Source organism: Tamandua tetradactyla, chromosome X (assembly GCF_023851605.1).
Source record: "Tamandua tetradactyla isolate mTamTet1 chromosome X, mTamTet1.pri, whole genome shotgun sequence".
NCBI lineage: Eukaryota > Metazoa > Chordata > Mammalia > Pilosa > Myrmecophagidae > Tamandua > Tamandua tetradactyla.
In genome coordinates, this window is record NC_135353.1 from 154724782 (window position 1) to 154747667 (window position 22886).

A 22886-nucleotide genomic window follows, 5' to 3' on the forward strand; every position below is an offset into this window, starting at 1 on the left:
GTCTTTCAATTCCCTGAGTCCCTGCTCGTATTTTTCCATTTTTTTCCCTATAATTTCTGTTTCTTGTGAGATTTCAGATGTTCCATCCTCCAGTTCAGAAATCCTATGTTCTGTCTCTCGAAATCTACCATTGTAGGTTTCCATTGTTTTTTTCATCTCTTCTACTGTGTCTTTCATTCCCATAAGTTCTGTGAATGTTTTTTCAGACTTTCAGTTTTTTCTTTTTGTTCTTTCCTTGCCTTCTTTATATCCTTCCTCAATTCATTGATTTGGTTTTTGATGAGGTTTCCATGTCTGTTCGTATTTCTGAATTAATTATTTAGGCTCCTGTATGTCATTTGAATTGTTGGTTTGTTCCTTTGACTGGGCCATATCTTCAATTTTCCTAGTGTGATTTGTTATTTTTTGCTGGCATCTAGGCATTTAATTACCTTAATTAGTTTATTCTGGAGATTGCTTTCACTTCTTCTATCTAGGGTTTTCTTGCTGGATGATTTTGTTGTCTATCTGTTCTTTGATGTTCTGTTCAGCTTTATCTGGACCTTTAGGTTAAGTTTTGTTTAACAGAGGAGAATTTTTCAGTTCTTGTTTTCTTGTTTCTTGCCCTGCTTGTGTGGTGCCTTCCCCCCCCACACACACACCTTAGGAGGGTCTACTTTTAGATATTATAGACCCCAGCCAGATTTTCCCAGACTAAACTGGCCTCCTATCAGGAGGAGAGAGTCACCTGTGTCGGTTTTCCCTGAGGGTGAGACCCAGCAGGTTGAAAGACTTTCCTGTGAAGTCTCTGGACTCTGTTTTTCTTATCCTGCCAGTATGTGGCGCTTGTCTGACTGCAGGTCCCACCAGCATAAGGTGATCCTGTACCTTTGACTTTGGCAGACTCTCCCTGCTGGGGGTGTGGTGGAGACAGAGGAGAGGTTATAGGCTGGTTTTAATGGCTTCAGATTACCAAGCCCTGGTGTCTGAATTCCTTGATGGAGGGATTCCACCTGAGTTAGACTTCACCCCTCCCCTGGTGAAGGCACCGGCTCCAGATAAGCCCCCAAAAGAGCTCACTTCTGCCTATGCCTAGGGCAGTTGCAGCCTGAAAAGGCCTGCCGCTGTATCCAAAGGCAGTTAAGCCTCTGTAGATACACAGCCACAAAAACCTCTGTTTCCTTCTTTTTTTTTTTTCCCCCTTTTTCTGTCAGTCCTGCCCCCTTGGTGCTGGGGCAAAAATGAGCAACCTCCGCTTTGATCAGTTTCACCTAAGCTGGGGGCCTCTTTTTAGTAGTCAGAATTTGTTAATTAGTTCCACAATTGGTGTTTGATTGTGCCCAGTCCCTGCTGCTGGTAAAGTCCTTTCCTTTCCCCTCTGGGAAGCGGCCTGTGGGGGAGTGGTGCTGGCCACTGCAGCTTTGGGAACTCACGGTTCTGGGGGGTGCTCGCAGCTGGTCCAGCTGGTCCAGACTGAGGTACACTGTGTGTCTGGTCATTGACGTGGCCCCAGGAGCTGTTCTGTACTGTTTCTGGTTATTTAGTAGTTGTTCTGGAAGACGAACTAAAATGCGCACGTTGTTAAGCCGCCATCTTGACCTAGAAGTCCTATTATTTATTTTTAATCCATATGTTTTACTCATCTGTCAAAACCGTAGATAAAAGGAGCAACAGACCTAAAGTTTTCACAATCACACAGTCACGTTGTGAAAGCTATATCATTATACAATCATCTTCAAGAAACGTGGCTAGTGTAACACAGCTCTACATTTTCAGGCACTTCCCTCCAGCCTTTCCAATATACCTTAACTAAAAAGTTGATATCTACTTAATGTGTAAGAATAACCTCCAGGATAACCTCTTGACTCTGTTTGGACTCTCTCAGCCATTGACACTTTATTTTGTCTCATTTCGCTCTTCCTCCTTTTGGTCGAGAAGGTTTTCTCAATCCCTTGGTACTGAGTCCCAGCTCATTCTAGTATTTCTGTATATGTTGCCAGGAAGGTCCACACCCCTCGGAGTCATGTCCGGTGTAGAGAGATGGAGGGCAGTGAGTTTGCTTGCTGTATTTGCTGAGAGAGAGAGAGGTCATATCTGAGCAACAAAAGAGGTTCTCTTGGGAATGACTCTTAGTCCTAATTTTAAGTAGGCTTAGCCTGTCCTCTGTGGGGATGTTTCATATGAAGAAACCCCAAGATTGAGGACTCGGCCTATTGCTTTGGTTGTCCCTGCTGCTTGTGAGACTATCAGGAATTCCGCACAGGGGGAAGTTGAATTTTCCCCCTTTCTCACCATTTTCCTAAGGGGACTTTCCAAATAACTTTTTTATGTACTGTTCAAATCACTCTGAGATTTATCGGGGCATCACTATAAATAAACCTACAAAATCTCATGCCCTACCCAAGATTCCATGTACTTATGGTGTTCAATTAAACTGTCCACGTAAGTTATTTTAGGAAATCGTCAAATTATAAATTTTGTACCAAATAAGCATTTTTTACTTTACTCTTACACATAGTTTTAAAATATGAATTACCATCTATTTTCAACACCCTGCAATATTAACATTCCTTTGTTCTTTTGTTTTATTAATTTTTAAAAAATACCTGAAAACACCAAATGCAAACATTTTTAACTTTTGATCATTCCATTCTACATGTATAATCAGTAATTCACAATATCATCACATAGTTACATATTCATCATCATGATCATTTCTTGGAACATTTGCATCTATTCAGAAAAAGAAATAAAAAGAAAACAAAAAATTCATGCATACCATACGTCTTACCCCTCCCTTTTATTGATCACTAGCATTTCAATATAAATTTATTTTAACATTTGTTCTGCCTATTATCCATTTTTATTCCGTATGTTTTACTCGTCTGTTGATAAGGTAGATAAAAGAAGCATCAGACACAAAGTTTTCACAATCACACAGTCACATTGTGAAAGCTCTATCATTATGCAGTCATCTTCAAGAAACATGGCTACTGGAACACAGCTCTACATTTTCAGGCAGTTCTCCCCAGCCTCTCCATTACATCTTGACTAACAAGGTAATATCAATTTAATGTGTAAGAATAACTTCCAGGATAACCTCTCAACTCTTGTTTGGAATCTCTCAGCCATTGACACTTTATTTTGTCTCATTTCATTCTTACCCCTTTTGGTTGAGAAGGTTTTCTCAATCTCTTGATGCTGAGTCTCAGCTCGTGCTAGGGGTTTCTCAATCCCTTGATGCTGAGTCTCAGCTCATTCTAGGATTTCTGTCCCATGTTGCCAGGAAGGTCCACACTCCTGGGAGTCATGTCCCCCGTAGACAAGGGGAGGGCAGTGAGTTTCCTTGTTGTGTTGGCTGAGAGAGAGAGGCCACATCTGAGCAACAAAAGTGATTCTCTTGGGCGTGACTCTTAGGCCTAATTTTAAGTAGGCTTGACCTGTCCTTTGTGGGGTTCAGTTTCATATGAACAAACCCCAAGATTGGGGGCTCAGCCTTTGGCTTTGGTTGTTTGCACTGCTTGTGAAAATATCAAGAATTCAACTTGGGGAATTTGAATTTTCCCCCTTTCTCACCATTCCCTTAAGGGGACTTTGCAAATACTTTTTTATTCACTGTTCAAATCACTCTGGGATTCATCGAGGCATCACTCTGGACAAACCAACAAAATCTCATGCCCTACTCAAGATTCCATGTACTTAATGGTGTTCAGTTAAGCTGTCTACATAAGTTATATTAGGAAATGCAGTAGTCAAAATATAAATTTTGTACCAAATAAACATTTTTTGCTTTAGTCTCACACATTAGTTTAAATTTTAAAATATGAATTACCATCTATTTTCAGCACCCTGCAGTAATGACATTCCTTTGTTCTTCCTCATGTAAAAACATTTTTTAAATTTGTACATTTAGTCACTACCATTATACACTCTAGGCATTCCTAGATTATACCATCTCAGTTTTTATTGTCTGACTTTCTTTCTGGTTTCATTTGTGCCCCCAGCCCTCCTCCCTCTATCATTTGCACATTCAACTTCATTCAGTGTTTTAACATAATTGTATTACAGTTAGGTAGTATTGTGCTGCCCATTTCTGAAGTTTTTACATTCAATCCTGTTGCACAATCTATATCCCTTCAGTTCCAATTACCCAATATCTTACCTTATTTCTATCTCCTGATGGTCTCTGTTACCAATGAAATTCTCCAAGTCTATTCACTAATGTTAGTTTTTGTCCTTTTGTTTCTGGCTGATCTCATTCAGCATTATGTCCTTAAGGCACATACTTCATAACTTTATTCTGTCTTACAGCTGCATAATATTCAATCGTATGTATATACCACAGTTTGTTTAGCCACTCGTCTGTTGGTCGACATTTTGACTGTTTCTGTCTCTTTGTAATTGTAAATAATGCTGCTATAAACATTGGTGTGCAAATAACTTTTCTTTGTTCATCCTCATGCAAAAACATTTTTTAATTTGTACATTAAGTCAGTGTTCTAGTTTGCTAGTTGCCAGAATGCAATATACCAGAAACAGAATGGCTTTTTTAAAGGGGAATTTTATATGCTGCTAGTTTACAGTTCTGAGACCAAGGAAATGTCCCAGTTAAAACAAGTCTATAGACATGTCCAATCAAAGGCATCCAGGGAAGGATACCTTGATTCAAGGAGGCCGATGAAGTCAGGGTTTCTCTCTCATCTGGAAAGGCACATGGTGAATACAGTCAGGGTTCCTCTCTTATCTGGAAGGGCATTTGGTGAACATGGTGTCATCTGCAAGCTTCTTCTCCTGGCTTCCTGTTTCATGAAGCTCCCTGGGAGGCATTTTCCTTCTTCATCTCCAAAGATCGCTAGCTGGTGGACTTTCCTTCACGTGGCTATGTCGTTTCTGCTCTGGTCTCTCTCAAATCTGTCATTCTCCAAGATGTTTCTTCTTTTATAGGACTTCAGAAACTAATCAAGACCCACCCAGATGGGTAGAGACATGCCTCTACCTAATCCAGTTTAAGAATCACTGTTGATTAAATCACATCAGAATGGTTGCCTTTACAAAATGGGATTAGAATTAAAACATGGCTTTTCTAGGGTACATACATCATTTCAAACCAGCACAGTCACTGTCATTGTACACTCTAAGCATTCCTAGATAATACCATCCAAGTCTTTATTGTCTATCTTTCCTTCTGATTTCATTCGTGCCTCCAGCCCTCCTCCCTCTATCATTCTCACATTTAGCTTCATTCAGTGTATTAGCATCATTGTATTACAATTAGGTATTATTGTGCTGCCCATTTCTGAATTTTTCCAATCAGTCCTGTTGTGCACTCTGTATCCTTTCAGCTCCAATTACCCAATATCTACCCTATTTCTGTCTCCTGATAGTCTCTGTTCTTAGTTGAAATTCTCCAATTTTATTCACTAATGTTCATATCAGTCAGACCATATAGTATTTGTCCTTTTGTTTCTGGCTAATTTCACTCAGCATAATGTCCTCAAGGTCCATCCATGTTGTTACATACTTCATAACTTTATTCTGTCTTACAGGTGCATAATATTCCATCATATGTATATACCGCAGCTTGTTTAGCCACTCGTCTGTTGATGGACATTTGGGCTGTTTCCATCTCTTGACAATTGTAAATAATGCTGCTATAAACATTGGTGTGCAAATATCTGTTTGTGTCCTTGCCCTCGTGTCCTTTGAGTAGAAACCTAGCAATGGTATTGCCAGATCATATGACAGTTCTATACTTAGCTTCCTGAGGAACTGCCAAACTGCCTTCCACAGCGGTTTTACCATTTTACATTCCCACCAACAGTGGATAAGTGTGCCTCTTCTCCACATCCTTTCTAACACTTGTTGTTTTCTGTTTTATTGATAATGGCCATTCTGTTGGGTGTGAGATATCTCATTATGGTTTTGATTTGCATTTCTCTAACAGCCAGGGAATTTGAGTGTCTTTTCATGTGCCTTTTGGCCATTTGTATTTCCTCTTCTGAGAAGTTTTTGTTCATGTCTTTTGCCCATTTTGTAATTGGATTGTTTGTCTTTTTGTTGTTGAGTTGAATAATCTCTTTATAAATTCTGGTTATTAGACCTTTATCTGATATATGATATCTAAATATCATCTCCCATTGTGTAGGCTGTGTTTTTACTTTCTTGACAAAGTTCTTTGATGCACGGAAGTGTTTAATTTTGAGGAGTTCCCAATACTTTCTTTCTTTCTTCAGTGCTCGTGCTTTGGGTGTAAGATCTAGGAAACCACCTCCCATATTAAGATTTATAAGATATTTCCCTATCTTTTCTTCTGAAAGTTTTATGGTCTTAGATCTAATGCTTAGGTCTTTGATCTGTTTTGCGTTAATTTTTGTATAGGGTGTAAGATATGGATCCTTTTTCGTTCTTTTGCATGTGGATATCCACTTCTTTAGGCACCATTTATTGAAGAGACTGTTCTGTCCCAGGTGTATTGGCTTGACTGCCGTATCAAAGATCAGTTGTCCATAGATGAGAGGGTCTACACCTGAACAATATATTCGATTCCATTGGTCAGTATGTATGTTTTTATGTCGGTACCATGCTGTTTTGACTAATGTAGCTTCGTATATGCCTTAAAGTCAGGTAGTGTGAGACCTCCGACTTCATTTTTCTTTCTCAGGTTATTTTTAGCTATTGAGGTACCCTGCCCTAAGGATGGGTAGAATTTGTAAAAGCAGAAAAAGTAAAGTATTCCAGTTAAATGGGACAGCAGCAGAGGTGTAGAGCTGCAAAAGTGACTAGTATGTTCTAGGACTTTAAAAAAGACCATAATTGAATACACGAAAGGCAGACCAGGATTTTTCATGTTGATGTGATTTGACTATTGTGCTTATTCATTTTGGTTATGAAATGAGTAGTTGATCATTTCTTTAGCAGTTTTCATTTTGTAGTTCACAAGACTGAATTGTAATGGGGATGAGTTCTAGAAAGAAAGGGGAATGTAAAGAAGCAAATGACTTTAAAATGGAGGGACTCAAGGTTATTTTATGTTACTCTCTTGCATTAAGCCTTTATGAGAGGCGCGAAAGACCCTGCCAAGCTTAGTGCTTGATATCTGGATTCCTTCTTAGGGGCTTTTTGTTGAGGACTGGAGACACTGATATTTTATCTTACTTGCAAGTTAACACATTAGCCAGCCAGGAGATACTCCTGGGTTTAATACCCCTGGGTATTATACCCCATTATTACTCATGGCACTGCAGTGAGCATAAACTTCATGTTCATGTTGATTCCTCTAGCACCAATTCCCCCTAAGGGTCCTGCAGAGTAGCTGGCTGGGTGGATGTGGGGAAGCAGTGGGTTTAGCATAGAGCTGAGGAACCTGAATTTAGGAAACCCACCTTGGGCTTTAAGCAAACCTATACAGTCTTTACCCTAGAGGGAAATATTATCTTATTATTTCAGATAGCAAACATATCAGCCCTCTGCCCCTGAGGGAGACATTATCTCTATCTTGAAAGTCTGTTTGCCTTGGAACAAAAGTGTCAGTGCCTCTGCACTATCACAAGATGAGCAGAATTCAAGAGAACCATGGAGAATTGTCTCCAAACAGACTCCTTGAAACTTTTTTATCCCTTTAGGAGAATTGAGAATGATAACCATTCCAACAATCTTCAGAAGAAAGGGACTTTATAAAATAACACAGTAAACCACATGGTATAAAACATTTCAAAGCAATATTTAATGAGAGGCAAGAACTAAATAAGATTTAGTTCTTATTTCATCTATTCTGAAAACCCTCTGTCTCTGGTTTAAGTAGGTCATATTAAGCCGAACTTAGTCTCTTGTCTTTAAATTGACTAAATTTTTCTGCGTTTGTTTACATAGGTCTTTATCACCAGTATCTAGAAATTCTGAACACTGCAGGCAAAGACATTCTCATGGGCATTATGACTGTGAATATAGGAAGGATCCAAAAAGACCCGTTGCTTGGAGAATGGACAGTGAAAAATATGAGAAACATGGACAGAGTAAACCAAGGATTCCTTCTCGTGGAAATCTAAATTACCGATCTTATGAACATAGACCACCTTCCCCAAACATAAGAAGAAATTCTTTAGAAAATTCATATACTTATAAGCCTCATCGAGTATATTCACCAGGAAGAGTGGACGATAATAGAAGATTTCAGTACATGCCCAAATATTCAGAAAGTGTACCCTATAAAGAGCATGAGAGGAATTGTTATCCCCAGAAAATGCAAGCAAGATATATTCCTGATGACTACAGAGGTAGAGGAAGTGGAAAAGGAGAGAAACCACTTCACAGGTCAATAGCAGATTCCTTTGGATTTGAAGGAAAGTGGAATGAAGATGAGTTGAGGTACCAGAGGATTCAAGGAGAAAAGTATTCTAAGTCACCTAGAAGAGGCTTTGAAGACTTTGACACAAGGAGCTCTTTTCAGAAGAGGTATAGGAAAATATTAAACCTGGGTAATTTGGTATAAAGCCTCGAGTGAAAAAGTCTATTTACTTTATGGTTGAAGACAACCACCTTGAAAAGCTTTTGTCTAAAAAGATAAAAAGCATTATAATTTAGTTATGGTCTACTAGTAGTAGTGAAGTATTTATTTTTATAGTAAATCATGTTGATGGCTAGAATATAGAAAAGAGATGGTATTTTCCTCTTTAACTACCTTGTGCCTCTATGAATTGGCTTGAGGGATTATAGGTTAACTTGCCACTGCGTTCTGCATTTAAAGCCATGCTGTCCAACATTCTACACATATAAATTCTCACTTTCTTCTCTGTAGTGCAAGTATAAACTGCTTTATGTCAACACAGGTATCCTGAGGATCGTGACTTCAGAAAATATGGACACACATCAAAAAGACCTAAAGACGAGGAGAGGTACGAAAACAGAGAGCCTGCCAGAAACCCAAAGTGGAAGCCCGAGCATTCTCTTCCATGTTACCAGGAAAAGAATGATCAGAGGAACTTTGGACCCGACTATTATCGACATGCTGAAAAAGAACACTCAGAGACCAGTTCAGTAACCAAGATATCCTATGACTATCGCCACAGACATCATAAACCCTCTGATGGGAACCTAAACTTCTCTGATGAAACAACTCAGAAGTACTCTAAAGAAGATAGGAAATACTGTGCTCAGAAAGGCCCTGTAAATAGAGACTTGGATTGTTTTAATATTGGAAGAGGGAGAGAGACTGAAGATGGAATAGTCAAAGAACCCTTTAAACCATCTAAAAAAGATGGCCTTGCCTTTGCTCATTCAAATAAAAGTGATGTTGATTTAACACCGTTTAATGAAAAACAGAAGGGAAAAATAAGGAAAGAAGGGGATTTCAGAAAAGAGAGCAATCCTTCCAGTAACCAAGTTGATAAAGATCTAAAACTTTCAGATGTGAAACCCTCATCTGTCGGTCATAGGAGGAAATCACTTACAATTAAACTAGATGTGAAGGAAACAGTAGATGCATTCAGGTATTATCTTTGTTTTTTCCTTATGATATTTAATAAATGTTTCTGTCACCTTTATAGCAGCTTTGACAATGGAATTAATATTGTGTTTAGAATCTGCTGAAGTGGGTTGCCTGGATTTTTCAAAAAAGCCTTGTCATCAGGGTGGATTCTGTGATTAGTATTATGGGGTGATCTTCTGTCTGCTTCTTTCCTCATTGTGCCTCAGGATGCTTTTTGGAAACAGGGCAATCCATGGAATTGTTCCTTTTCATGTTTTTATGCTACCAGATTTTTCTTATTCAGGGATAGTCTGGGGGTGGAACTCAAGGAGAACTATTCCTTGCTGTTTCTCAGATTTTGTGTTCCCTGTTGCCTGAAATTCCAAGAATTTTTGAGCTAGAGGAGACCTTCGCAGGCCTTGATTTTATAGAGGAAGAAAGTGAAGCCTTTCCCCCTTTATAAGATGAAAGATAAAGTGATTTGTCTAAGTCAGAGGGGCTGGGGCTGAAATCCACATGTCCTTTTGTGACTCAAGGAGGTGGGAGACTTTATGTGGTTCTTGCTGCAGTCTGAAAATGACTGGGGCTCAACTGAATGGATTATCCTAGGAGGAGGAAATTAGACTAATTTAAGAAGATACCTATTTATAAGAAATTTGGTTTAGCAAATTTATAAAAAGAAACTTAGTTTAGAAATTTTGTTTAATGACTTTTAAAAATAGGTGACTATATCAATAGGTTGTATTCTAAAGCAGACTCATGTCTTGTTCCATTAGGAGTATTGCCTTTGTTTATAGAGTCTGAGAAAAAACACTACAGTTGGCTATGTCAGCTAAGTCAGTTCATTACCTTAATACACTACCAATACCATGTTGATTTGGTGCATTTATGTTTATAGTTGGCTAATAATTGTATTTGAATCAAAAACAGAAGAGAAAACAACATCCAAGGGCTAGGATAGGAGGGGGAAATGGATAAACACACAGTTGTTTTTTTGTTTTTTAAAACAAAATGTTTTTTGTTCCTTTTCTTAAAAGACATAACAGTCCTTCTCCCCGATTTTTTCCTTGTATTCATTTTCACTAGCAAAAATTTTTTAAAATATACATGTGTAAAGTTATATGTGTGCTGAAAGCATTTATAAATATAGTTACATTATAGAAAGTTGGGAAAGTAGAAGGGAAAAATACCCCATATTCTGCTACCCTAGGATAATTTTATTAATATTTTAGTACAGTTTTTTATTTTTCTATGTGTATTTATACATAGTTGTCATAATTATATATTAATGATTTTATATCTTTTTTCATTTAGTATGTCTTACATCATTTTTGTACTGTTATATTTCCTAGTAGTTCTTAGTCTTAAGAGCACAAAGGCTTCTGTAGGCATCAACTTTAAGGATGTTACCTTAAGCTTTTTTCCTCTAACATTATAACATGAAAATATTCAAAGAAAAGTTGAAAGAATTATATACCCACCATCTAACGTCTACAGTTAACATTTTACTGTACCTTTGTAATTACATAATCTGTCCATGTGTTCATCTTATCATTCCATCTTATTTTCTTGATGTATTTCAAAGTTGCAGACACCTGTACACTCCTTTGAAATACTTCAGTATTTAATTTTTGCTTACAGTTCATTATTTTCTTTTGAGGTAAAATTTACATAAAGTGAAATGCACAAAAAAATTAAACTTTTTATCTTTAAAATTATATAAAGGCAGTGATTCCCCCATATTTAACAATTAAGTGTTTTGATACTTAAAATAATTAATAAAGTGGTTGTAGTACTTTTAAAGAATGCTACATGTACCAATTTTGAAGGGTTTTTAATAGACCTCCTTAGTGATACTGAGCATTAGTGGAACTGAACAGTTAAGTTTATAATTTTTTTTTGAGAAATGGAAGCTTAACTTTCATATATTACAAAAATTAGTTGCCCCAAATTGAGGCTGCTGCATCTTTTGTTTTGAATTGACAAACTATAGTTTCGTAAAATTTCATGACCTGTCCGTGGGGCTGGGCACAGAGTAGGAGCGCAGCAAACATTTTAATACCTGCCCTGGCCCTGCAGGAAAGCTTGTGTAATAACTTCCTTAGAAGAATAAATGACTTAATATATGTACATTTTCAGTATGATAAAGTATCATAGTCAACAAAATTCTTTCTCTAATTATTTGTTGGTAAATGAGTTGCATAAGAGTTTTTTTTTTGGATTTAATTATGTATTGAGTGATGAAGTATCGGTAAAACAAAGGTAGTTAACGCCCTTAATAGAAATATTTTCTCAGTTGTTAACACAAATTAGATTTTTCTCTGCTAGAAAAGATTAAAATAATGATAAAGTGCAGACAAAAGTTTATTTGTTGGTTAAAATCTGGAAACTTTATTTGCTGTTTTTGAAAGACTAAGATCATTAATTTTGTGCATTTGTTTACTTTTTTTAGCTTTGGTTATAAACTGATAATTATTCTTTCAGTTACGAGTTTGGTAGAAAGCATAAGATTATCATATAGTGATTTTTCTAGATTCCAGCTTCTATCTAGCACAGCAGTAGGTAGGCACTTGCTGGAACGTTCATTGCATAATTAATGATTCTCTTAACAAAGACTATATTCTAGTGACCCACTATGTCAGATACTTCTCAGAGTTAGAAGTTATATATGAGTTATAATTAATATACTTCACAATGTAACATAAAGAAATCACAGTATGCCAGTTTGTCCTAAGGTTGTTGTGTACCCAAACCATGAACTGTTGTATACACCTACCTGTATGTCTTGGGACAGATGAAGGGAGGTGATGGTTTAATATTGGGCAAAGTAGGTAAGGGACTTGCCCATGGACAGGCTAAGAGGGAACTGAGGAGGAGGATGAGGTACCAGTTTCCAGAGCAGAATAAGCTGATGATGATGGACTCCTTTGATGGTGGAATGGTTACATAGGCTCTATTTGCTTTTTTTTTTTTAATTTCCCACTGAAGAGACACTTACCTGACTGCCATCAAGTCTTTCCCCATTTTGAATGGGCATGAAGGGGATGGTGGACCCCAGAAGACACTGAGCCCTGACATTTTGAGCAAAGGAATGACTCGTAGGTGGGGGAAAATGTGGAAAACTATAGCTAGGATTGAAGAAAGGTAACCTAATTGCACAAGTTTCCTATGATGGGCTCTGTTCATCTGGAGGCAAAATAAGCCCTAGGTTGTAATATGCAGACCTGCTACCTCATTGTTAGGTATTATAAAAAATTAACCTTTCTCCCTGACATTTTCATATACTCTTTTTAAAATTAAAGGGTAAATTAATTGAAAGTTCCCTTTCATTCTTATTTTTTCACCCTCCCTTCTTAGTGTCTCTTAAGGGGGCCTTGTATAAAAGTATGAATATTCTGTTGAGGGTTGGTGTACAATGGTGTGGACCACTAAAACAGCTCTGACATTGGGTAGGTCACCTGGCCACACACCTCTGGGTCTAAACCAGCATTTCCTCCTGGCTCTGAGTCTGCTTCCTTTGGCCATGTATTGATAATTATTGAAGTTGGGTTGGTGAGCCCATATGGCTCATCATTATGAGTCTCTGAACTTTTGTATGTATTTGAGATTTTATAATATTAAAAAGGTTAAATACTTAGAATTTTTTTTAAATGTTTTTATTGACAAAACAACATACAGACAAACGTTCTTAACATACAAACATTCCATACATGGTGTGCAGTCAATGGCTTACAATATCACATAGTTGTGTGTTCATCACCATGAGTATTTTTTAACATTTGCATCACTCCAGAGAAAGAATAAAAAGAAAAAACTCATGCATACCATACCCCTTATCCCTCCCTCTCTTTGACCATTAATATACTTAGAATTTTAATTTGGTCTAAGTTGGTAAAAAATGTAAAATAAAAAGTAAGCCAAGAAAGTTAAAAACAAAATTAAATTGACCTCACTTGAAATGTTAATATCTTATCTTCTTTTTAGCTGAAACACTCATTTCAAATTGACCAAGTCATTTTCTAGTCATTCATTTGTTCATTCAGTGGATATTTTTTGAGGATCTACTCTATGTGAGACAGTCTGTTAGGTACCCTGAGACTATAGATCTGTTTAAGATTGGGTTTCATCTCTTCTGGTTTTATAGACAAATTAGGGTAGCATTGGTAATACAGTACTATGGCACAGAGACTCATGAAGTTGATGTGCAACTCAGCATATAATGGATAATATTAAGCTGGGAGATTTAGAGGTTTCTTGGAGAAGTTGACATGTGGGCTAGGCGTTGAAGGTTGGTGTGTTTTAGGCATGTGGAGATGGGATGAAAGATATTTTATATGTCCAGGTTAGACAAAAAAGCACCCACAAGAACTTTGAGCTGTGTGGTTTGGAGTAGTTGGTGTTCTGTCAGGTGGATTGGAAGGATGTTGGGGCTGTGGGCAAGCCTGTTAAGGGCCTTTTGTGAAAAAAGTAAGGAGATGCTGAATTAGGGGAGTAGCAGTTTCCCTAACCCTTTTCCCTCAACTCTAGAAATTCTAAATGTTTTCTTAGGAAGATAGGAGCACATAACATAATAATTGTTAAAGTGCTTTATAAACTGTAGGATGATGTATAAATGTTAGTTATTAGTTGAAAGAAAACTGTGGAAGGGAAGCTGTATGTAAGTTATTTGGATTTTGTTGTCTATTACATGTTCCCACAAAGCAAGGTGTTATCATTTGGTTGTTGTTGGGGTTTTTGTTAATGTTGTTTTGCCATGCAGTGGTTGTTTTATTAATTTTTTTTAATGGATCCTAAAGGTTTGAAAGAGGAAATTAAGGTTTAATGTAGCTTTTTATGTTTTCTTAGTTATTATGCACAACACTCAGGTAGGATGTTGGTAGAAATACCCTTAAACAGAATAGAAGCTGGGGAATGGGGAGGAGGGAGAACGGAGGAACCTTGCAGCGTCGATTGAACTAGTATCAAAAATGGTATTAGAATACAAGTTCTTGGCTATATTTTAGTCTTTGAAACTGTCCAAAATGTATCTCAAGTAAGAACATTTGGTCTTTTCCGCTTAACTACTTGCATTGAGGGTATTTTCTGCTATTAACTTATTAACTAGTACCTATCAAAGGAAATGGTAAAAAAGAAAAGGAGTGGAGGTGATTAAATTTACAAATGTAAATACCTAGAACATTTTTCATTCTCTAAGTCTCAGAGAGTGTTTTTCTTTTAACAAAAGTATCATAATTGTTTTTAAAAGACTTAAGTTTTGGGTTTATGTGTGTATTTTCTAGAAAATGATCATTTAAATATTTTTATTGTAAATAAATTGGTAAAAAATGTAAAATAAAAAGTAAGCTGAGAAAGTTAAAATTAAATTGACCTCACTTTGCAATGGGGGAGTTCTAGAATAAATTTTAAGTGATACTAAGTTTAAACACTAAAATTTCAGGAATTAAGTCTCTTTTAGAGTATGCCACAACATTCATGGATTGAGGGTTTTGGGTGGGGTAGGGAGTTATGCCAAAGATTAATTTATAATAAATTACAAGTAAATTACAGTAATTATCCCATGAAAAATTGGAAGCCTTTATCAGCTGGTTTTACCTTGGTAAAAACTGAGCCTAACTTGAAGGTTATCAATTGAGTTCCCCTTGTGGGTGGATCTTGTTGTTGTTGTTGTTTTCGGTGCATGGTCCTGGAATCAAACCGAGTCTCCTGCATGGAAGGCGAGCATTCTACCACTGAACCACCCATGCACCCTGTAGGTGAATCATTTTTATAGTTCTATTTAAAAATCTTATTTTTTTCTCCAGTAACATTTTTTTGTATGTGTGTGTGTGTCTCTCTCTCTCTCTTTTTTTTTTTTTTTTGCATGGGCAGGCACCGGAAATCGAACCTGGGTTTCTGGCATGGCAGGCGAGAACTCTGCCTGCTGAGCCACTGTGGCCCGCCCTCTAGTTAACAACATTTTTAAAAGTTATTTTTGGTATGGAGCAGGCTTTTGTAACATCGAACCCCTTTAAAAGAGAATATTTGTAGTTCTTTGTTAGTGGAGTGTGGGGGCCATTCTAACATTTATTTAGTAAATGTCTTTTAGCCAATTATCAGATACTCTTAAGGAAACTTGGAGCAAATTAGGAGGAAAGAAGGGAAATCACAACAGTGGCATCAGTCTGCTGCACCATCATTTTTCTGGGTTTCTATGTTGACAGGGAGATGTCTTCTACAGTGCTGGTTTGAGAGCAGGGAGCATGGAAAATCAGATGGAATCCTCTCCTATGATAAGTTATAAATAGGCACTTAAAACTGTCTTAGAGGAGTTAAATTTTTTAGTCAAACAATATCTGTAAGCCCTTCATAACCATGCAGCAGTTTTGGATTTATGGCTGTTAGGTGACTTCTTAAGTGAATATGTTCATGCAGGCATGCATACCCCAAAACATATCCATCTGATTAGTTTTTGTTATATCATTTATTCCAGTAGTATTGCTATTGTTTAAAACATACTTTGGGGCTCTTTTGGATTTATCTTCAGAGCCTGTAACATAATTTATCAAGAACCCAAGCAATTGTAAATCTCAGTTGTTTGGATGGTAAACCTGATTTTTGGGAATAGCTGAAGGCCATTTAGAGTTAGATATAGAAGAGTAAGATGAGTGCAAGCTGGTTAGTGCCATTTGAGGCCCAAAATGAGTTGTAAATGTAAAATAATAAAAAATTTTCTTTTGTGACCCATAAACCACCTCTAGGAGAAGATTTTAAGAGTGGTTTTAAGCGAGAGCAGCATTCTTGAAATGAACGATAGTTTCTCTTTATGACACTTGGAAGGATGATATTCATTTGACTCCTCAACCTCTGGGATATAAAACAAAGCAGCTAAGATACCTTTCCCATAGGGCTATTGTAAAGATAATGTTTATAAGTACCAGGCCCAATTTTTGGCAGGTGTTATGCCTTCAATAATTGGCTGTCTATATTGTCCTTGTCGTCATCGTCATCATCAGCATCATCGTCATTTTATAGTAGTGTCTAGAAGTTAGGAGAGCTCTTGACAAAAGTTGTAAAGATTAAGAAAGCTTTAAAGTGGTGAGATAGCTGGGGTCATATTATAAATGTTTGTATTTCTTTCAAGGTACATTTAGAGTAAACACTGTCATTGGTATTAATGATCATAACTTTGCTAACAACAAAGACTTTTCTGAGAGCTGAGTAAGGATCTGTAAGTGATTAAATGCATCTCTTAACAAAATTTGATCTGATCTGAAAACACTGTTTTAACATTTCATTACTGATGTAGAAAGTATGAGGAGTTTTATGAATTCACAGAAGTTCTTATGTTTGATATCGGCCCTTAAAATGTGGTACTTTTTTTTGAGAAAGCACAAGCTTGCTGGAGTTAAAATTTTATGGCCATTTGAGAGTAGAAAATAATTGAATTGAATATGTTTTGCGTATTGAGTATTTTGAGTGCTTCCTGTATTTTTTAAGTGAAAATTTGAATTTTGAGGATTTTATTAATGAAAGTAGTAAATATTTAATGATCTCTGATTTGAAAAGAACTAAAAAATCTTGTATCTATAGCTGTTTTCTCCTGCTGGTTATTATATATGCTTTATGGCATATGATTTATTGCCTTATTTATAAGAAAAGGTAAGCATCTTTTTAGTCTTATGAAAATCTTGATTAATTTTTAATAGTTCTTTTCTCAACAAAATATTTTGTTTCAAATTTAGTTAAACATTTGCAAATTATTTTAGGGTTGCTTCTAGCTATTCCACAGAGAGGCAGATGTCACATGATTTGGTTGCTGTTGGCAGGAAAAGTGAGAACTTTCATCCAGTATTTGAACATCTTGACTCAACTCAGAATATTGAAAAAAAACCTACAGGAGAATTTACTCAGGAAATCATAACAATTATCCATCAAGTTAAAGGTTGGTATATTTTGCCACATACATTAAGAATTACACAAAAATAATTTGCTGACTTTTCATGAGGTATAGGTAAATATTTCGTGATGTAGTTTAATAGTAATTAATATTTCATTGTAAGTTTGATCTTCAATTTGGAGATTTGATGGAGAGAGTATAAGGCATCCATTCAAAACTTAGTTATTCTTTACGTGTGGTTCCAATAACCTTGTGCTTCAACTAGTAGATTCAAAATTGCAATTTAGAAATGGATAGAGGTTGGTTACTGCAAAAGACACACATACTGAGAGTAGCAAGAAGCAATAACTGATAGCCTAACAGGGAGAAGGAAGCTGAAAACTCCCTGTGTCATAAGGATGATACTGAGTGATCAATAAAAAATTCTAGTTTGATTTGGGATACTTAGTTTATGACATCAGGGAGTTACTTAATAAATATTTTTGAAGATTTGCATTAAATTATTTTATTCTATTTTTGATTCTGGCAGATTTCCATTAATTGGATAATTCAGTCATGCAGAACAACTGTCCCCAGTGATATTGTGCAATTAAGGCAATTCTAAGTATTTAAACTGGAGGCCTTCAAGAATTTCAAAATTTTTATCTTGTATGTCTTACTAGATGATTACCTTAATCTTTTTTTAACCTTCATAAAACATTTTTCAAAAATGAAGTATTTTCTCTGCTTTCCTTAAACTAAGGCATGTATTTACTTTAAAGCATGCAATTTGTCTGAAACAGTTTATCCTCCCAGCTCAAGCCTCTTTGACCCAAAGAAAGTGATTCTTGGCAGAAATGGAGCTGGCATTGCAGAAGAGTTCAGGTGCTTGTCCCAGAACAGGGTCAGTAAGTTAGGGAAAAGGATTGCTTAAGTAGCATTCTGATGGGTGAAACCTATCATCTTTCTCTCTATCCTCTTAAAAGCCTATAGCATACCTATGTCGGAATATTTCCATGAACTTAAATTAATGTGAATTAAAGTAAAATGGCATTGGGAGGCCTTCTATAAGATGTAAACATGGCATTTAGCATTTGTTCAGAATTTTTTTTTAATGTTACAGAGTTGTTTTTGGAGTTAACTTTTACTCTAGATGAACTGCAGAGCCCGGTGCCATCTTTTCCCAGATATAGCAAGATTTTACCTTGGAGAAGAAAGGTCCTCATTTTGAGAGAGCCAGCATCTTCCACCCTACCCCTACCCTCCCACCTCCCTTCTCCTGACAAGTAAGCAGGCATGTCAAATAGGAGCAAAATCCTTGGATTATTAAGTCAGTTGTTTTTGCTATTATCGTTTGGGTTTGGGGCTTAGGAAAGCACATGAGCACCGTGAATTAGTCTGTGAAATAAATTTAGGTCCCACATTATTTTCAAGAGAAAACAGATTGGATTTTCAGTAGTCCCTTCTTCCTGTTTTATGTATAATCTTTTAAATGGGATCAGTTTTACATTGAGATAAAACCATTTGTTTCCTTTTTCAGCAAATTATTTTCCATCACCTAACATTACTCTACATGAACGTTTCTCAAAAATTCAAGATCCACAAAATGCAGATGTAAATGAAATTAAATTGAATTCAGATCCAGAAATTCACAGGTAATGATTGACTATTGTATTCCCATTTAATTTTTGGGAATAAGCCTCAACAGATTCCAAAAGGTGCTGTTTCTTGAGCTTGCTTATCTGGGCTTGCTCTAGATTTTAAGACTGCATTTCCTACCTAAAAACAGGACTGACCTAAGCAGTGGGTTAAAAAAGAGCCAGTGCACTTTGATGGACTAGGTTGTTTTGTAGCCATTGACTAGTAATATTTAATTGTGTAGGACTTTTGAAAATCTTTACCGACCTAAGTTTGATTCTACTGTGTCTATAATAATCATCTACTGAAGTATCACTGGAATAATGAAAGACAGTTGTTGAGCCATTGAAATCATGGGTTGCTTCATGTGGTCAGAAATGGCTATTGTGAGGGCAGCTGGCTGAGAACCTATGTCTTCTTCTGCTGGCACTTTTCCAAGCAGGTAGTGCACCCTGTTTTGTGAGCTGATTCATTGTCAGAATGCAGTATATCTCTGGAGCAGTTTAAGGTTATACAAACTAGTGATTTGAGAACCATTAAAGATTCACTGTAATGTCATTCACAAGATATATATGCTGGAAGACTGCCATATAGATGAAAAACCACCTCATAACAAGTTTCTTTTACTTCTTCCAAAACATACCTTTATTTCAAATTCTACTTGATAGTGAATGGGATCAAAGTAACTGTGTATAACATAATTTAAATGTAATCTGCCTTTGTTATTTTAGGAGAATAGATATGTCTTTGGCTGAACTTCAGAATAAACAAACTGTAATATATGAATCAGAACAGGTAAGTGAATACAACTTTTGATGAGAGTCTATCTTATTGATATACTAATGGGAAAGGGAATTGGTGACAGGGAGTAAAAAGGGGTTAAAGTAGATGCGGAGGGATTGAGACCTAGGAATCTGAAATTTCAAAAGCTCTCCAAATGATTCTGATTATCAGCCAACTTGAAATGAGAATACTGATATAGTGGGATGAGAAACAAAAATATTCCCGAAGAGGGACTTTTACCAAGCAAGGTCTTGCTGCCCAGTGGACAGAGAAGTCAATGCCATGATGTTGGGATTTTGAGAAAAGAAAGAACTTTCATGCAAAGTTGACAGGTATGGAGACAGGAGCCTCCCTGGCTCAACTCTGTCTCCTTGAGTCTAAAGAGATTAGGGTTTTTTATGGGGTCCAAACAAAGGGAGATGGAGATAGTGACTTTAAGTTGGCATATATTGATTGGTTATGTTTTGTTTGTAGTTAATAGGATGTGTGCGAGGACAGGCCCAAGAAGTCCTTGAAAATTGATAAAAGCCAATTGGGGCAAGCATTTAGTTATAGGTTACAACAGTGTTATAAATTGCTTAGTTAACGTGAGATAACAAGTAAAGAAATAGAAGCAAGCAGGCTGTAAAAAACTGACAAAAGCCAGCTGGGGCAAGCATTTGGTTACAGGCTACAACAGTGTTGTAAACATAAGATAACAAGTAAAGGGATGGAAATAAGCTAAAGTAATATTTACAATTCCAAGTAAAACTACTGAGTTGTTCAGGACAGTCCCTAAGGAAAATAGCTTTATAAGATTGGCACAAAATTACAACCTTTAATATTCATTCCAAAACGGTTTTACACTGTAGATTAGCTTGCAAGAAGAATGTTTGATACTTATTTATACAAAAGAAGTTATATGAAATATATTTTTAATTTGTACATGGAATATATGCAGATAAACTAAATTTCATTTGCTATTTCCCTCCTGTTTCCTATAGAATATAAGAAAGATTCTACAGAATAAGAACTAGTAAAATAATGGAAATAATATAAAATTTCTTTATTGTTATGTGTTTTCTGTGGTTCCCACCCAACATTTCCCTCCCACCCATTTCTTTATTAGTTATAAAAACTATCTTAACTAGCCAGAGGAGAAAAGGACTGGCTTTTTTTTTTAAGAAATATATCAAGTTCTGAAAGAACTGCTGATTTACTCAGTGAGAGTTAAGAATTTTTGTAGAGGAGAGATTTTACTACATTTCTGATAGAATATATAAATAATTTTTCTGGTTACAATTTTTATTGAGCTTATGGAGATAGTTTAGTTTATTGAATAAATGATATTTTCAGAAAACTTTTAATCATCCAAGTAATATATCATCTTTCCTTGTACTTACTGTATAGCTATATCATAGCATATGCAGTTTTGCCTGGTTTTTCTTTTTGCTTAAACCATAATAATACTCTTAATATAAAATCTCTGAACTCTTCATGACCTTTTTTCATTGAGGCTTTTAAAGTTTTTATTAACTTTTTCAATAAGTAGTTTTCCATGTTATATAATTTTTATTACCAAAGCGATTGTACATTATTCCTTTGAATTAATTTGCCATAATTTAACCATTCTTTCTGTCCTCAGTGCTTTAAAATTTTTTTTGTTTTTTTAAATATAATACTTTGAATATATTGGAGTAGGTAGCCTTTTCTTTGGCATAGAATTCCAGAAGTGCAATTCCTGGTTCAATGTTATGAATTTTTCTGTATATTGTCAATTGTGTTTCAAAATATTTGTATCAATTTATGCTATCATTAGCAGGATGAGTATAAGATAACTTATTTAGAACTTTTACTTAAGGCTCTTGTTAGATATGGTCTTTGTGCAACTAACAATAATGTGAATGGTTTGTCTTCTGTCAAAATTCCTCAGACTCTGGTCAAAATAATAGATCCAAATGACCTACGACATGACATTGAAAGGAGGAGAAAAGAACGCTTACAGAATGAAGATGAGCACATTTTTCACAGAGTTAGTGCTGCAGAGAGGTAATGAGTAGCTAAAAAACATTCTGTTAACAGGGAATTTGGGTTTCAATATATTTTTCAGGTTTTTTGTGTGGTAATTACTTTCATTTTAGTATAAGAATTTGATCCTTCAGGTCTATTTTATTTGTTTAACTGAAATCTATTAAAACGATTCAAAGTTATTCAGTGATGATCATATGCTGTTGGGTTTAAACAAATGAATATTATGGGGATAGGTGAGTACTTGAGGTCTTTATAAGTGTAACAGTTTTTAAAATATTATTAGGAGCCAGGACCAGGATGTTTATGGGCTATATTACTCAAATTCTTTGAGACTCTGATACAATCTGCGTTTTAGATTCTGGTATTTTTTTGAATAGTACAAAATTTCCTGAGATCAATACAGTTCTCTTTTGGAACTCTTCATGTATATCTGGCCATGAACCAGAGCCAGGTGTAGAAAACGTAGGGAAGATTATAGAGTTTGAATTCCACCTCTGCCAGTTTACAAGCTGTTTGATCTTGGACAAACTTGTTTAGTCTCTGAAGTCTCTCCATCTATAAAATGGGAATGACCATTAAATGAGCTGATACATGTGAAGTACTTATGCCATGGGTGGCAAATAGGTTGCCAATAGATCCTCATTTTTCTCTCCCAATCCTGTTCCTCTTCTTAGGGAGTCTGAGTATTCTATATTGGCCCTAGTTCATCTCTATTTCTGGAAACTATATGAAACTCAGGACAATTGTGGGACCCCATATGATTATGATATATAATTGAATGGGACAAAATTTTTAGTTTGTCCAAGAGTCCTCAGACTATTTGGATCTCCCAGAAAATGGGGATATATGAATACGAAGGGCCAGTGCTAATTATGTTTCCATAGTTCAAATTACTAAGACATTTAACTAGACTTTTATATCAGGTATATAACTAGCTAGGCTTTAGTCTAAATACATAGAGCTTGTTAAAACTGGACTTGATTCTAGCAATAGTTTGGGATTAATTAAAAGGCAGAGAAAATATGAATTGAGACCTATGAAACAGAATTGAAAATAAAATAGTTAAAATCTTGTCCTTTAGTGGATGAAAGTCTTCAGTTTCTTCATATGATATGGTTCATACATGTTATGGCTATGCTCTTTAGTGACACAAACTTT

General features: G+C 36.0%; 1 protein-coding gene across 6 annotated transcripts in view; it reads left to right on the forward strand.

The window, feature by feature from the left end:
• The window catches only part of BCLAF3 (BCLAF1 and THRAP3 family member 3), a 123810-nt gene that overhangs the window by 16850 nt on the left and 84074 nt on the right, over nucleotides 1–22886 (forward strand). For 5 of the 6 annotated variants that reach the window (XM_077145209.1, XM_077145207.1, XM_077145205.1 and 2 more), the window contains 6 exons: nucleotides 7849–8430; nucleotides 8805–9464; nucleotides 17188–17363; nucleotides 18838–18952; nucleotides 19667–19730; nucleotides 21631–21746. In XM_077145209.1, coding sequence (XP_077001324.1) covers nucleotides 7849–8430; nucleotides 8805–9464; nucleotides 17188–17363; nucleotides 18838–18952; nucleotides 19667–19730; nucleotides 21631–21746 — 1713 coding nt within the window. The remainder of the gene's footprint in view (nucleotides 1–7848; nucleotides 8431–8804; nucleotides 9465–17187; nucleotides 17364–18837; nucleotides 18953–19666; nucleotides 19731–21630; nucleotides 21747–22886) is intronic. The other variant, XM_077145210.1, reaches the window with a different exon arrangement.